Here is a 16,425-nt window from a genome sequence, read left to right on the forward strand (position 1 = left end):
TGGCACAGTAGGACAGCTGCCCCCAGCTGACCCAAGGGGTAGCCCACACCATATGACGTCATGCTCAGCATATACAGCTGGGGGAAGAAGAAGGAAGAGAGGGATGTCCGGAGAGATGGCGCTTGTCTTCCCAAGTCACCCTTAGGCATGATGGAGCCCTGCTTTCCTGGAAATGGCTGAACACCTGCCTGCCCATGGGAAGTAGTCCAAAGAATTCCTTGTTCTGCTTTGCTTGCATGCACAGCTTTTGCTTTATCCATTAACCTGTCTTTATCTCAGCCCATGAGTTTTTTCACTTTTACTCTTCTGGTTCTCTCCCCATCCCACGGGGGGAGAGTGAGTGAGCGGCTGTGGGGGGTTTAGTTGCTGAGTGTGACAAACCATGACAATGGAATGCAAGAAGTATACAACAAAAAAAAAAAGTAGTTAAGGAAACGTTATGAAAAGGTAAGCATCATAACTTGTTATGCTCTTGATTTAAATTAGTAACATGGTTTGGACAGATTAGTATAGACAAAATTAGTTACATTTCAAAGAGTTTGCAGGAGGAGTTGGATATATTTCAAATCTAATCTTCAGAATTTTATCTATATGAAGCATAATTTTTCTTATTATCCTGAACAAGGATTTATTGCAAGAGGTCTTATTAACAGATGAACAAAACAGTAGCACTGAAAACAGTTGTTCAATTCTAATTAAAAAAAAAAAAATTAGAACACTTTCCAAATGTTGTATAAATTGTAAAATGAGAGAGTTCTATTTATCTGTCTCATCTTTTCTTGAAAGTAACATCTTTGTTCAAGGACCACAGGACTGGCCATAATGGATCAGATCAGCAATCTACCTAGTACAGGACCCTCTTTGGAAAAGTGTTACAAAGAAAACTGAAGGAAACAGAAAGTTTATAGAGCAGCCTGGTTTCCTTTAAACTCTCATCAAAGAGTTGGCTGTTACCTTGAAAAATAGGTGTTAATGGATATTTACTATGGATAGCCATATTGTCTAGTTATCCAATTCTCCCCATGCACCTAACACTCAAAATCATATCTGTATCATTGAACCTATAGATTCTGAAATAGAAAAATTACAGGGTTTGCTTTGTGTTTCATTACATGAGTTACTATACTAAAAATTGTTACCTTAAATAACAGCCACCAGAAAGTATGTCTGCAGAACCTCCTCCTGAATTAAGCATCTTCCTGGTCTGATAACATTCCTCATTGACCTATTACATATTCTTTTCTCACTCTAGGTCTGTCCAAATGCCTGCCAAAGTAACCAACTTCTATTATTTTTTTGTTGCAGTATTTTTTAAGTTCCAAATAACAATAAAGTGAAACTCGTAATTAAGAATAGTAGAGGTGAAGACTGGTTAAAAAGAGATAATTGACATTTAACTTCCTACAGAAACAACTCCAACGGAAGAGGTGCAAAATGAATATGTATGCTTTGAATAAAGTCTGTTACAAGGAAGACCCCTCCCTAAAATACTTAATATCTTTACCATAAATGAAAAGATAACTTTGGGGTGACTTACATTGTCACTTCCATGCCAGCTTAAAATTTATCCCAAGAACACAGCTGAAGATGATAACACACTAAACACTTTGATCTTGATTTTAGCTTGATCTACCTGAAATATATACATGCACCACTCATCCTAGGGCACCAAGTCCTTGTTTGAAATATTCAGAAACTCATCTGCAAGTGAAGTTAATATGGACTCCTGAAACTTGTAGTTTCCATGGTGTGCTCTAAATAATGGGCCCACCTCCCACCAGTGCTACCCTTTAGAATACTCATATGTATGTCCACCTGCCTCTCAGATAATGCATATTCAGAGATGGGCTACAACTGGCCAGCACAAGGCTATGTACTTCTTCAGTTCTTTTCACCAGTTTAGATTCCAGAAGAAATGAATTTGGTTCCAGATGATGAGTGTTCTTTTTTTGAGCAGTTAGATTCAGTAGTTTGACTCATTATCGTAATTCACATATACCAAGATGCAACTCCATCCAAATCTGGCATTTACTTTGATGTTCAAATCAAATGCATAGTGTTTGGCAACTATATGTGCAGAATTTAAATTGACTGATCCATTTATCTGAAACTGGCATACCTCCAAGACCACTCACAGATGTATCTACTGGTCTAGTAGAAATTCCAACGAGAGGAAAAAGACACGTTAATCATAGCTGCTCCAAAATTACATATATATTAAATATTGTGTATGTTAAAACCATCTGACTGCCCATCCACACACGTCATACATGTTTCAAAGGAAGCTAAGAAAAACCTTCCGGTGAACCGATGGTGAAAGATACCTGCAGCTCCATGAAATTTCAGATATTTTTCCAGATGGAGGAAGGTCATACCAATCAGAACTGCAAGACCACCACAATTTATGGCTACAACTTTATTTCTCATGAAAATTTAAGTTCTTTTAGAAAAGAAAGAAATGCTGCACAACCTGGAGAGGTCAACGGTCTGACTAGACAAGATAAAAATGCCCTGGTCTCTCAGAGGACTTCCAGAGCAGAAAGACACTTTGTTAAAAGAGATCCTAAAGAGGACCTAATTCTGTGAGGTCTCTTACCTGCCAGGAACCAAAGATACTGCTAATAGTTTGGCCTCTCAGAATTACAAAAATAGCATCCTTCAGAAGGACAGCCACAGAGAAAGAGAAGTAAGCATGCTGTTGACTGGCACCTGCAGACTGGCTTAGACTCAAAGGACAGTAATATCAAAATGAAGAAGCAGAATTTCTCAGTAAAAACAATGAGTTTCCCTTGAATCAAGATCCGTCAATCTAACTCCCGAAATTTTTGGAACATCCTCAGATAGCCTATTCAAACTAGCAGGGCTGTACCTTGATAACAGCAGGACAGTTTGAAAAGTATCACTAAGGAGGGATTAGTTGGAGATCCTAAGGGTCTTCCATTGGAATGTGTATCACACTCCCGTTGCTTTCAAGTGAGTTTCTCAAATGCAAAAGCTTTTTGCTTATTGACAAGGACAGCCCATGGTGTTAACATAGCGGGGAGAACCAGCTGGCTCCGAGCTCTAAGGCTCAGACAAAAAGCAGGTACTGATGGCCACTTCCTTTTGTAAGGGTGGCGAGGAAGTCCTTCTCCTTAGCTGTGTTGGAAAGAAAAAACTTTCTGCTTATGAAACTGCTGCCTCTGAAAGAAGTAACTCAAGAATGATGAATACAATAGTTGGTCGAGTTTCAAATTCAGAGTACACAGCTAGAAACATAACCAAGAAACAGACAGATTTATATATTTCAAAATTTCTACCATCCCAGCCATTAGACTGATACAATTCTTTCTTCTAGAGGAAAGCTCCTTCACCTGGAAACTACTTTAGCATGGAAAGCAAACTGACTGATACATGCACGTGTCCCTAATGTGACTGCCTATGTTGCTGGTCTTGAGGTGTCAAATAGAGGGTCTGAGGACTTAATGAGCAACATTTTGATATTGTTACATATCACATGTGTCAGCAGTACTTCTACTAAAGTAAAGGTTTAGTGGGTCATTTCTGTGGAGAATTAAAAAAAAAAAAAAAAGAAAAAAGAAAAAGTGTAATGACTAGGAGAGATGAGTTCTGTTAACTTAGAACATAAACCTATAGCAAAGCAATTTCTCCATGTTGCTTCCTTGGGAAGTCAATATTTAAACAAATGGTATTGTAAGTCAAAATATGACCATTAACCTCAAAATACTGCTTAAGGAAACACTTTAATGTAGCTTCAAAATTATCACCCAAAGGCTGTTGTAAATGGGGTGGCTTACACTTATAAATAAGCTAAGGTTTTAGAGATCACTTGATTCCTTTGGGAAAACCATGGATGCTTTTATCTATCTGTCAGGTAATTAGGTATGCTGCAACTGTATTTTTTTCTATTCCTTTTCCAAGCTCCTTTCCTAACTTTTTGACAACTTTTTGAAAAATTATTTAGAAACTAATATATTTTTTCAACCCTTACATATATTTATGGCCCTTTATGTATGCTTCATAATATAGTGCATGTTTAGCTTTCCTTTTAATGCCATTTATAGGAGGAAAAATTATGTTTTAATCGTATAATTAATAAATTTAATCAATGAAAATGCCCAATATTATCAATTCTAATGTCTTAACTACAAATTCTAGTTAAAAATTAAAACATAGATTTTCATCAATAATAATTTAGCAGAATTCAGTTCTAAATACATTCAACCTATATGTCAATACATGAAGGAAAAATCTTTTTGCATTGTTTACTTATACACAGCACTTTTTCAGTAGTCTTAAGGAAACATCAGCGGGTTACATTTATTCCTATCAAATCTACAAACAGTAGGAATCCCAGTGACAGCAGATTATATAACTAGTTGGAAAGAAGAGGGGGTTCAAATGCCTAGTTTTGCTGCTTTTTGTTGAAGAAAGTCGGAAAAATGAAACTACTTAATAAATTTGTAATCAGATGTGAAACTCTCTTGACAGAATAGAAATATTATTTGAGCTAAATAAGCAGGGTGAAAGAAGGTGTTGATAAAGATAACATGAGAAAAGAAACAAGGTTGAAACTGTAGTTATGAAAAAATAGTGCTATGTAAGAGTACAGAAAAATATGTTAACGTAATAGATATTGTCAAGTCTGTTCCAAAACCCCCAAATTATGTTTTCAAGATTAACTCTTATAAAAGTTTTAAAAATAAAAATCAAAAGCCATTCTAAAGGAGTTTCAACTTACTTTTGTACAACTACATGTTTGCATTTTGTATGTATTTTTCTTTAAGCAGCTTCAGTATGGAAGTAATTACTAAAACATTTGCACTCATACAGACTGAAAAACATCTACTTTTTGTCTCTGTATTTATTACATTATATTGCATTATATTGCATATTTTCTTGAAAAATTTAGAGCAATTTAGTTTAAAGCAGCCTCCAGGACTTCTCCACAATACACTATCAGTGGGTTTTGAACATCATCACAAGCTTACTATCGGCTCCTTGACTATCCCTCCCTTTTCTTCTCTTTCAAGTACACTTGGTTCAGACTCAAATGTATAAACAAAGGAAGCATCAATACACACTCCTTAGGTAAATACAAGCTCTTTTATATAAAAACTCTGTCCAACAACTTTACAGCTAATACCTGAACTTATCCATGCATAACAACATTCAACTAAATACCTGCAGATAAAACTGTATTGAGTGGCTGCATTTATAAGTCAGGATTAATATAGTATTTACAGCAATATCCTTTTTACAGAAATAAAATATTTAAATCAAACAACGTACTTAACTGTGTTTCTTTGCTATGTAGCTTGGGAGACGCTAACAATATAGACTGTTTAGATCAGATGAAACAGAGAGGTTATCAGGCTTTCTCTTCCAAAGTCCTCTGTCCCACCATGCATTACCCTCTCGTCTAGTCAGATCTAGTGATCCTGTTGCCTGGGAAAGCTGGACCGGCCCAGTGATTCAACAGCAACCTGGCCCACAGAAATTACTCTTGCTATGGACATAGAATTGCTAAGCCTGACTAAAGGGGGCAGATGAGACTATGTGATAAGGGCAGGTGAGAAAGGTATCAGCTCACATTTGGATGTTATCCATGGGGATAACACAGAACTGTGGCCTTACCATTCACTGTAAGGACTGTAACAGGGGGAGAATCCCCAGTAGGTGCTGGTGTAAAAGGCTTTAGCATGATCTAACACTGCTCTGCATCAGCAACTGCTTGAAGTGTGGAGGCATGGAATGGGCCTTAGCTGGAGTGGAAAACAAAACCTGCACTGAAACCTATGTTTTACCTGCATTGTTATCTGCAAATATCTCTGTGAAACTGAATTGTTCTGGTTTTACACTGACTTAAAGAAGTTTTTGTGAACATTTCTGCCTTCATTCTGTTTCTTACCAATCATATAACTAAATTTTATTCATATGCTTATTCTTGCAGCTCTTGCATTATATATTTGTATTATATCTTATACGTATTTGCCCTAGTACTGGTTATTGAAAATGCACATGCAGTTCACTTTTAAAAGGCTTTCAGAGACATATATTAATATTACACTGAAAACTGAAAGCCAAATTCTGCAGGTCTTTTCCTCCAGTCAGGTGAGTTTTGTCCTAAATGTATCCAGCAGCTGACAACATTGCAGACACTGACTGAAGAAAAAAGTTCGAACTCAGTTTTGCTTGTTCCTGGCTCTGCTCGTGCTGTATGACCTTGGGCAAGTAACCTCTCAATTGTCCACCTGTAAAACCGAGACAAGACTACACACTCACCTTATGGGTTTATTCTGAGCCTTAATGTTTATGAAGTGTTACGAGATGCTCTGGGAAGTGCTACAAAGTGAAAAGCGTTATCAATCATCGTCAGTAAAACACAAGCTGCTGAAATACGGAGAAATCTGCCTTCCCTCCTCACAGGACATGTTCTGTCTTGTGCTGCGTTCTAACTGGTATTTGTAATCTTAAAAGTATCTCAACAGTGCATAGCATAAGGAAGGATAAATATCCCTAAGCATTCTGAGAGACTAGCAGAAAATATTTCTAGTTTTAAGAAGTGAAGCCTGTTGTAAAGTATATGCTTCTTTTCTAAATACCTGCTTGTTTTCCATAACAGGAAAAAAGAAAGCCATTTTTGAGACAGGATTCTTAAATTGCTTAAATAGCTAGACATTAGCTGAAAGCAGCACTAAATATCAATTTAAATACTTGGCTCTCAATTTTCCTTTCATTCATAATGTACTAGGTAAACTATACTAAAATAATTACTTGCTTATTACTCATGAATTTCAGTGCAGCAGTTGAGACAATGTAGATAAATAAGATGATTAATTGAAACAGAATGAATCACAACAAAATATGTTGTTGTATAAGGTATGATTAACTCCACAGTGATTCATATCATTTCAGATAACAGGGCTTTTATCAAAGACGGCTGCAAGGTTGGGAAATGATTTAAAAGCATTTCATCTTAGAGAGCCACTGCAGTTCACGGGGAGGGGGGGGGAGAGAGAGAGGAGAGGGAAAGGCAGTTTCAGTATCTGCAGCTGCAATAGCCTTGGGCTGTTTCAGCATCCTTCCCACAGCATGTCTTTACAACATGCCATTGACATTATCAACCTCCCTTGTGCTAGAGACCCTCTCATTTTTCAGTTGGCCACAATTTACTAGATATTCCAATACTGAGAAAGTTAATTCTATGAATTAAGCAGCAATATTACAATGTCAGAGCTTTCCTATAATTGAAAACACAACACCTGCACCAGGAAATAAGTGTCAAAATTCTACAAAGACATCAAAGAAAAATAATATTTATTTTTCCTCCATTCAAAATTACAATTTTTAATTCCCAGGCTTTCTTCAAAGACTTTGCAGCAATCTCAAATGTAGGATTTATAAAAAGAAATTGCTATCTGTTTACTGCAGTTTAGAAAAGCAAACACCAGCAGCAGCTGACCTTAAAAACCTCTACCTGTTAAAATAGAAGAGAAGATGTCTCCTTACAAAATCTTTTCCCATGTGTATTTAATAAACTGGGTCAGAATATCTGACTACAATTTTTAACTTAACCGCAGACTCCCTGTAGGGGACTGTGCAAACCTCGGTCTCTCACTCAGCCTACGAAATGAAGATAATTACCCTCACCTGTGGGGCAAGTCTCTGAGAACTTCTCAAAGCATAACGAAAAGGAAAATACCAGCATATGAATTGAAATGCAAAACACTGACACCCCACTTAATTTCATTTAAGATGATTAATGTTTCTGAAACTTAATTCAAAGTGAATAAAGACACAGAAGCTGAAGGTAAAGGTTGAACTCGTAAGGAAGATAGCTTGCAAACAACCACTGACTGAAAATAACCCCTCAATGTGGATCAGTTCCAGTAAGCTAAAAAGAATCAAGGTCTCTTAAGGTCTCTTTACATAATGTACATGCAAGTTAGCAGTACAGTAAAATGAGCCTCTTCAAGTACCCAGTTTCAAATAAGATCTTGTATTTGCCTTCTGTTAATAATTTCAAATATTCAAAAAATAATTTTAAATGCTTACTTGAAAATACCTCAAACAGAAACAACAATTTGGTGACATTTATGGCATGACCAGCCATCCTTTGCTATGTTCCTTACTTCTTGGCCCCATCTGATCCAGAGGAACAAACTGAAATGTTTGTCTCCCTTTCATTATTTATTGAAAGTTGAAATGTATTTCCCTTCCTCCACACACCAAATTACATCTGCAACCTGATTTTCTCCTGTCTCTTCCCTCCCCATTCAGGCAGTGTGGAATACTATCTCCTAGCTCTATAAACAGTGGCAATTACAGTGGTGTAAATTCAGATCAATTCAGTTATGCCACTATGAATGCACACTAGTTTAAAAAGAATCACCAGGAGGCTCATTTATCTTACAAAAGTGATTATGTCTCATTCAAGATTCTTGGGAGCTGTGGGCAGATTCCTAAGCCTGCAGGTATCAGTCTGGTCCCAGGTGATAATCCAGAAGAGGAAATTTGCAGCTGAGACTGAAGGTTGTCCACAGTGTCACATCTTAATGTAATATATCAAAGTATATGGACTAAAAGTTGTTTATAAACATGCGTTATAGGTTACAGAAAGGGAATAGACCAATTTGTTTGGAAACTGTCATTTAGGTGTAAATCCTAGTGCACTGAACGCAGCTTTATGCCAGAAAAATTAGCAGCATTTCCATTCATTCCCCTGGCTAAAATAAGCACAAAACTACAGACTGACCGCAAGTTCAGAATCAGGAGCATGTTAACCACTGTTATCAGTTTTAGATTTACTGTTTTTCCTTGCCATTAAAGAGAATTTTCCATGTCATTAAAGAGTTAAATTTCCATGTCATTGCCTTTATAAAGGCTTATAAAGGTTCTTACAGGCTGTGTCCAAACCCCCTGCATTTGTAGGGGTGTTTATGTTAGTATTTGATACCTCACTTGAAAATATTTTAAATTAAGGAGGCACAGTGTACCATTTTGGTATAATTGTAAGATGAAATGATGACAAGACACGTTTCGTATCTTAGTGCATACAAAGGCACCCATCTTTTTAAAGCTCAGGATTCATAACTCCAGAACCACCACTAAAGCTACTGTAATTGCTTTTTAAAACACAGAAGTCTTGCACACAACCTTCTTTCTTTTCAGCACTTTTGCTGTCACACCAGCATCAATTTCCCGATGAGCTTGCAGAAGCATCTGTCTTTACAGAACTTCAGCTTACAATCCTGTAATTAATTTGTTCAGAGACTGGGTGTTTAGAAGTAACAGCTCTTTACACTAGAGAGGAAGAGGATCTAATTTCCAAGAATAATTCTTATCTCAGTTTTCTTTAATATATTTGTGCTTTAGAAAAATCCACGATTTCTCTTCTACATGACCTCCTCAACTTTTACTGATTGCTGTACACTGTATACTGCAAGCTATATCGTTTGGTTATGGTTTTTGTTGTAAAGCAAATAGATGAGGAGCTCAGCACATCTGTGATTCTGAAGTTTCTAAATTCTAAAATTTCTCAGAGATGTCCTGCCTACACATAGGAAGAGAACCCAGAAGATCTTTACCACATCAGTATCTTAATAAATATTCCTCTGAGTCATGAATGACTGCCATACGGAGGGATGAATCATGTGAAAGCTTTGTAGTGTCCCTTGTGTTCTGAAGACCTCCATGGAAAAGAAACTGCAATCCAGCTGCATGGCCCAAAATAGACCGACCATTGCCCCCAGAAGTACCTCCTTCCCTGAGGAGGTGCCGTTGTAACTCACATCCTTTGGGGAGACTGGAAATTGAGTTCAGATTCCTGTGCCCATTACTGACTTTGATGGCTCAAGTATATCAGAGACATGAAGCTTTAGCCCTACCTGGGAAAGCAGAAAGAGGTCTGGGAAAGAAATATATGCAAATTTAGGCTCCTTTACTTTCCTAGTATAACTGCTGTGTAGGAAACATTCCACAACTGTGTGTAGAGACCTAATTTTAAAACCTTTCACTCTTTTGACCATTCTGTTACTGAAAGTTACTTTGAGTTGTAAAATACGTATTCTAAGGTGAGCTTTTACAGATGAATTAAGCAGCAACTTGTGACAAAGCAGTTATCATCAGGAGATAATTGACCTTATTTGAGAGTTAAGCATCCTGAGGCAAAGTAGAGTGTGCTTAATCCTGGCAGGTTAATTATCCAGTGATTATGGTAGCTTGGAAGGTATTATTGCTAAGAACCATTTGCAAAATGACACTATTAAAAAAACCTTAATTTAATAAAAATTAAAAGCAATGACAATAATCAAGTTCTCCAGTCATGTATTGCTAGATAATGACTGCAGAATGGCCCTAATTGGTTAGCAGCAATGAACATATAATTATTCCTATTCTGAATGTTCTGTACTAAATTTATTATATGAAGTACAGTTAATAAGTATCAAAAATGCAAGACAAGATGTTTGGCTAGTTATAAAAAGGATTTAAACAAATTATCAAAACACCAGTGGTCACTGAGCTTATGCTGAGCCCGATATATGTACTGAGTTGTTATCACAGCATTCAGTGCCTCCACTGCAGTTAAGGGTATGCTGGCATTTACATTCTAAACTAGAACATTTATTCCGAGAGGTTTATAACTTGCCCATTTTAATTACCATCTGGCTGAAACTTGAAATAACCAATCTCCATTCAGATGTAAATTTTTAAGTAGAAGATGTAATTTAAAATCACTTTACCAATTGTTTTTAGTTTAGGAATGGCAGCAATTTGGAATTTTGCTGCTCTTGGATGTTTTTGTATTACTCAAAAAATAAACAGCTCAGTGCTTAACAATAAAATTGTATTGGTCTATAATGTGAAGATAAATATAGGGAAGAATAAAAATCGTGTCTGAGAGTATTGTTTGTACTAATAATGTAACAACCACACCACTTAGTATGCCTTGCTTATATGTTAACTTACGCACTTGCCGTATTTAACTAAACTAGCAAAACTGATGGGAAATGTAACAGAAGGAAATCACACTAAATGGGCAAAAATTTGGTGTTGGCTAGCTGAAGTGGTTCACTGCCCATCAAGGAATACATAAACACAAAAAAATCCTGAAAGTACTTGTAGATTAAATGAATATAGGAGAAACAAAAAAAAAAAAAAAAAAAAGGAAGCTACTAGAAGGCAGAACATGTCAGAATGAGCTTCTCTTGAGTTTTGCAACTACACTTTACCACAAACCATATGCAGAGAGCAGAGCAGAAATTCTGACAATCACAAGATACAGCAGCTACTAAAAACTAGAAGTACACCATGCCAAGAGCGTGGTTTCAAGTCACACAGAAAGACGGGAGAATAAACCACTGTAAATAGCATTTCAGCAACTCAAAAGCAGCAACGGCCAGCTCAGATAGCAGAAAGCAGACACTAAAAAATGACCAGGGTTTCAACTGATCAGTATAAGTAACAAAGTGTAAGAGACTGGTACTCTGAAGTGTGTATATGTATACCGTACTGCCAAGTTTAAGGGCGATCACTTAAGTTTAAATAATATCTTCTACACTGAAAGACCAAAATACTTCAGAAATTATACACAGAAAATGCAGGGAGTCTTTCAACTCTCATACACACAACAGTCCTATACAATATTTTAGGACAGCAGGTGAATAACACCACAGCAAACTGAAATGGCCGGGGAAATTAAGGTATTATTTCTATGAAAATGTCGCCAGTATAGTGGACTGCTGTTTATAAAGTGTGTGAATATATAAAAAAGTAACAACCTATGTTTTACCTTCTGAAAAACAGCACCTAATGAACCACTGTGATCTGAACTCTCCTAATAGGTCAATGGGCACTATTTATATAAAAGACCAGCAAGGTTTAATCCCAGAAGTTTCTACAAAGCCCTTCAACCTAAACATTGACTAGACTTGGTATTACTTAATTTGTGAAATTTCACAAGATTTTTTTGTTGATATTATACTGCTATTAATTCAAAATATTCAGTAGACTCTTTGTGAGGACTGTACTGTGAAAGACAATAAAGGTAACAGTTGGCAATAGCAGCAAAATGTCTGGAAAATACTTCTGTATCGTTAACTATAGCTAAAAGGTTTTCCTTAACCTCTTGCATAAAGAACATTGCAATTTTCTTCATTTTAAAAATACCTTTTTTTTTTTTTTAAGTCCTATATCTGTAACAAAGCTAGCCCCTAATGTGGACATGTGGACAAGAGTATAAAAACTGACTTGTGTTGGTGCAACTCCCTGTGTCACAATCAGGAATAAACACTGAGAGGAATAAGTTGTTTTTCCATAATTTCCCTGTACTAATGCAGTTATCTTGAGAGACAAGCCCACACTTGATTTAGGTGTGTCACGCTTTCCAAGGCTTTTTTTAACCTTTTTCTGCTTAGCAAACTAATAAATATTTAAGAGCACTTTCTGAAGTGGAAAAAAAATAAAAAATTGATAGCACTACAATGAGTGAAATCTAAATTCATTTGGTCTATTACCATGGACTTCCAGGCAGAATTTCATGCAATCTGTTTGCCAACTGTTACATAGCAAAGATAAGCTTTCCTTAGATAGGTTGCCAGTCAATCTACCATAAAATCAGTGAGAACCTTCTAAACCAATTAACTGTTTCTTGGTTTTCTCCTCCCACTTCTCCCCAAAGAGTCATCTTCATCACAGAAAATGCTATCAATAGGAGCAGTACGGGTATGGAAACAAGTTACAGAACCTCAGCAGCTCTGCAGTGCCCTTCATATGTTTTCTTCCAGCAGAGAGTTAACTTCTGGATGAGCACATCATGCACATGGACGCTATTGCAAAGCAGCCAACATGTTGGATATTTCCTCTTTTAACCTGGAATAACTTGTTCATGTGTCTCTACCCTAGAATGAGCAAGTTGTAAACCTCTAACAGGTCAAGTGACATCTTTGTCATCTACTGAAATATTACAGGCCTGTGACTGTGGATTTCATTTTCTAGTGACACTTCACATGGTCAGCCTCTCTTTGTAAATAACGGAGAACCAGGAAGCAGGCTCCTAGACACAAGTGGCTAGGTGCAAGAGATACAAATACTTCAATTACTTTCATAAGACTCACCGTCTCATTTCCAAAAAGGACGTCAACATAAGGCATGACTTTCATCATAGGCTCTTTGTAGAACTGGCTAATAAATGGTGCAGAAAGATTCAAGCTGAAGATCTTGTTGTTTGCAGAAGCCTGAGCAGCCACTTTTAATACTGCTTCTGGTGACACCGTCAGGAAGAATCCCTGCAAGCATCCAAACAAATCAACGGACGTTAGTAATTTCGTATTAGGAACCACATGAAGTATGCTGCTTCTAGAAGGGCTCCCCCAACCCACCTTTGTCATACACATGCACAAATAAAAACTTCCGGAAAATACTGCCTTTCCATTACAGTATTATGGAGGTGACAAAGAATCTGCATATGCCTAGAATCACAGCCCTCCCTACCACTGCGTTCCATGTAGTACACTTCCCCATGGCAGCTAAGACTAATGTTTGTATTTTAAAAGGTGATAGATTATAATTCTAAACGCCCCTTTTTAGTAATAGAGTCAATCAGACCGTGCTGCTTAATTCCAAAGTCCAGTATGATGGCTCTATACACAGCTAGGAGATTAATGAAATCCCTTGCCTGAAAAATTATTACCTTGTTTATAATAAAGCTGTTGAGTATGCTGTCACTGTAGTAGCTGTTATTGTTCTGCAGGAAAAACCTAGGGGTTTTCACATTTCTGCACATATATTTTATCCCCCCCCAACTATCATTCTTTATTCTGAATTTGAACATTCAAGTAACAACTGTGAAACAAAGAAACAGAACTCAACCAGAAATCACTATTTGTCTACTAAACTGTGAATGCTGATTTCAACCCTCTATGAAGAGCATTTCAAGGCTGCCATTTTGAATTTAGCATTACAGGTGGTTACCTCAACCACATGTGTTCCAGGAGTCATGGAAAGATCCCCTACAGTTTCATCAATCTACTAATTAGACAAAGGCTTAGTCTTTACATTAATTAAAATAAATTTTGTATACTTAATTTTTATCATCCTAAACCTCAGTGAGTAATAGTCATTTTCAAGCAGAGCAGCAAGTGTTAAATTTAAGGCCAGAGATAATGTTTAAGGCACAGTAACAACTTTGAGAGGGTTCTGATCAATAAACCACCATCTCAGTCCTATCTGTAACATCACCACCATGACACTTGAAAAGGTATAATAGTGAAACAGTCTTATTTTCCATTTTTTATCCATATTATAATGTCTTTGGATCACAGAATATCTGTATTTTTATCCTGCATACTTCAGCTAACAGATCATCTTCGGCATTCTACTCACTGGAAAAAATAATGTAATGAAGAGTCTACAGATTAAAGACTACTTAGAAAGTCTTTCTATTTATTTCTCCTTACTCCACGGTCTCCAGTTTAACAAATACATGATTGATTTCAAAATCTGGGCACGATTCGCTACATGACAATAGAAGTCCAAAGGGCACAAGAATGCTTTGCATCTTGTGGAGTTACTCAGTACCTTGAACGACTGGAAGCCTGTAAACATCCAAGCTTCTTTGCTATTTTTACATTCTGAAGAATTAAAATGAACAGTTTATATAACATCTTGTCTCCATAGCAATCTCTACCATCTTTTAGTTTTTCATTTAATGAACAGAGTCAGATTTTTTAAAAACTGTTCCAAACACAAAATAAAAACCTTTCAAGGCTAACATGTTGCCAGCTGTGGATAAATCACAGATTGCTATACAGTGGTCTACGTAAATAGTAACCTGGTCAAATAATTAGGCTTCTTACCAATTTTAGGCTGAAAACTTCATCTGAACTAAAATACATCTGATTGTAATTTAAGGTACAGAACACTATCCCCGTGAGATCTAACTCAGGCCTGCATCCAACTCCCTTTTCCTTGGAAAGGCAACACAAAAGTACTGAGATGCTGATAGGAGAGCTTGCTTTTCAGATCCTGCAAAGTAAAGGCCAGGAACTCTCAAAGGCTACAGCTCTGTCTTCTGGGTTTCCTAAAAATCACTTCTGCCATTTAATTTCATTCTTCCAAGAGTTTTTTTATATTTTTATTTAAATAACTTTGACATTAAAACATCTAGAAATTAAGAGCTGTGTATATGAGAACTCTTGTTAAAACTTTGCCAAGTGTAACATTTCTTTGGGAAAAAAAGTTGCAGTGATAAAAAAAAGTTGTAGCAGTACAATTCACACGACGGAAACTACGCAGGAAGAAAATGTATAAAATCTGAACTGAACAGATTTGGGTTTAAAGAAACCTCTTTAGACCCCCCTCCTTAAGCATTTAAATTGAGTTTGTCTCTATTTTTAGTGGAATTCCAATTACAGCTATGGCCAGTATAGTTACAGGAACCCAGCTTCCTAAATTTCCTAAATTTGAATTACAACTAGATAAGCCACAGACCACGCTATTGCAGCATGCTACAACTTTGTACAGGAATTAACTCCACTAAACCAAACAGGTTTTCTTATATCTCACTGGGATTCACAACAAATTCACTCTGTGGCTTCCTCGGAACCACAGCCCACATGCTCTTGCAGCTGCCCCGGCTTTTGGTCCAGATGTATACAGAGGAATGCCCAAGTCAACCACTCCTACCTACTCTAACGATTAACTGTTAGCCAACATCAGCTTTGAGTGTAAGACTAAGCATACCTCAGTATCACTGGTATAACAGACTTTGTATTTCACGAGTAAGAAGTTCTATTCCCGCTAACAAGAAGGTGAAGAGGCCCCTCAGAAGATATTCCATATCCTCAACCCCCAAACGTATCTTAAAACAACTATGAGGAAAATATCTGTAATCAAAGGATGACACACTTAGTTAATACACAGAAATTCCAATAGCCTGGGAAACTTACGCTGTGTATGAAATGAAATTTCCGTGTATGTATCTATCTTTGCGAAAGAATGTTGCCCATACAAGGACATATGATAACTGGACAGTGCATTCAGAGAAAGCAAAGGGCAGTGCTATCGTACTAAGAAAACCTATTGAACATTAAAGGCTATCAGACATACTAGCAGCACACAGTATTCCTTTGGCGTGCACTGATTGAGACTGAGTATACCAGATGCTACTGCTTCATGATGTGCCACTATTTTCTGCTGCTTGATATGTAATGAGCCTCTTCTCTATGCCAGGAGGAAGGTACCATTGTACCGTACCACAAGCCAGAGAGCAAGGCTGAACTAGTACATACACCAGGAAAACAGGGTGACAGACTGAATTATTTATAGGCATGTTTGTATGCATACATGCATAAAACACAGCAATACTCTTCCTATGCACTGTAAGCAATCCTCTGTTTAAATACAGTCCTTTGGTGGAGAAAA

At 36.9% G+C, this 16,425-nt stretch overlaps 1 protein-coding gene across 1 annotated transcript in view; it reads right to left on the reverse strand.

Annotated features, from left to right (window-relative positions):
• The window catches only part of ADK (adenosine kinase), a 291,725-nt gene that overhangs the window by 74,799 nt on the left and 200,501 nt on the right, over positions 1–16,425 (reverse strand). Inside the window, exon 6 of the mRNA XM_009641995.2 lies at positions 13,119–13,289. Within this exon, the coding sequence (XP_009640290.1) occupies positions 13,119–13,289 (171 nt within the window). The remainder of the gene's footprint in view (positions 1–13,118; positions 13,290–16,425) is intronic.

The sequence above is a fragment of the Egretta garzetta genome, unplaced genomic scaffold (genome assembly GCF_000687185.1).
Source record: "Egretta garzetta isolate BGI_Z169 unplaced genomic scaffold, ASM68718v1 scaffold56, whole genome shotgun sequence".
NCBI classification, from domain to species: Eukaryota; Metazoa; Chordata; class Aves; order Pelecaniformes; family Ardeidae; genus Egretta; species Egretta garzetta.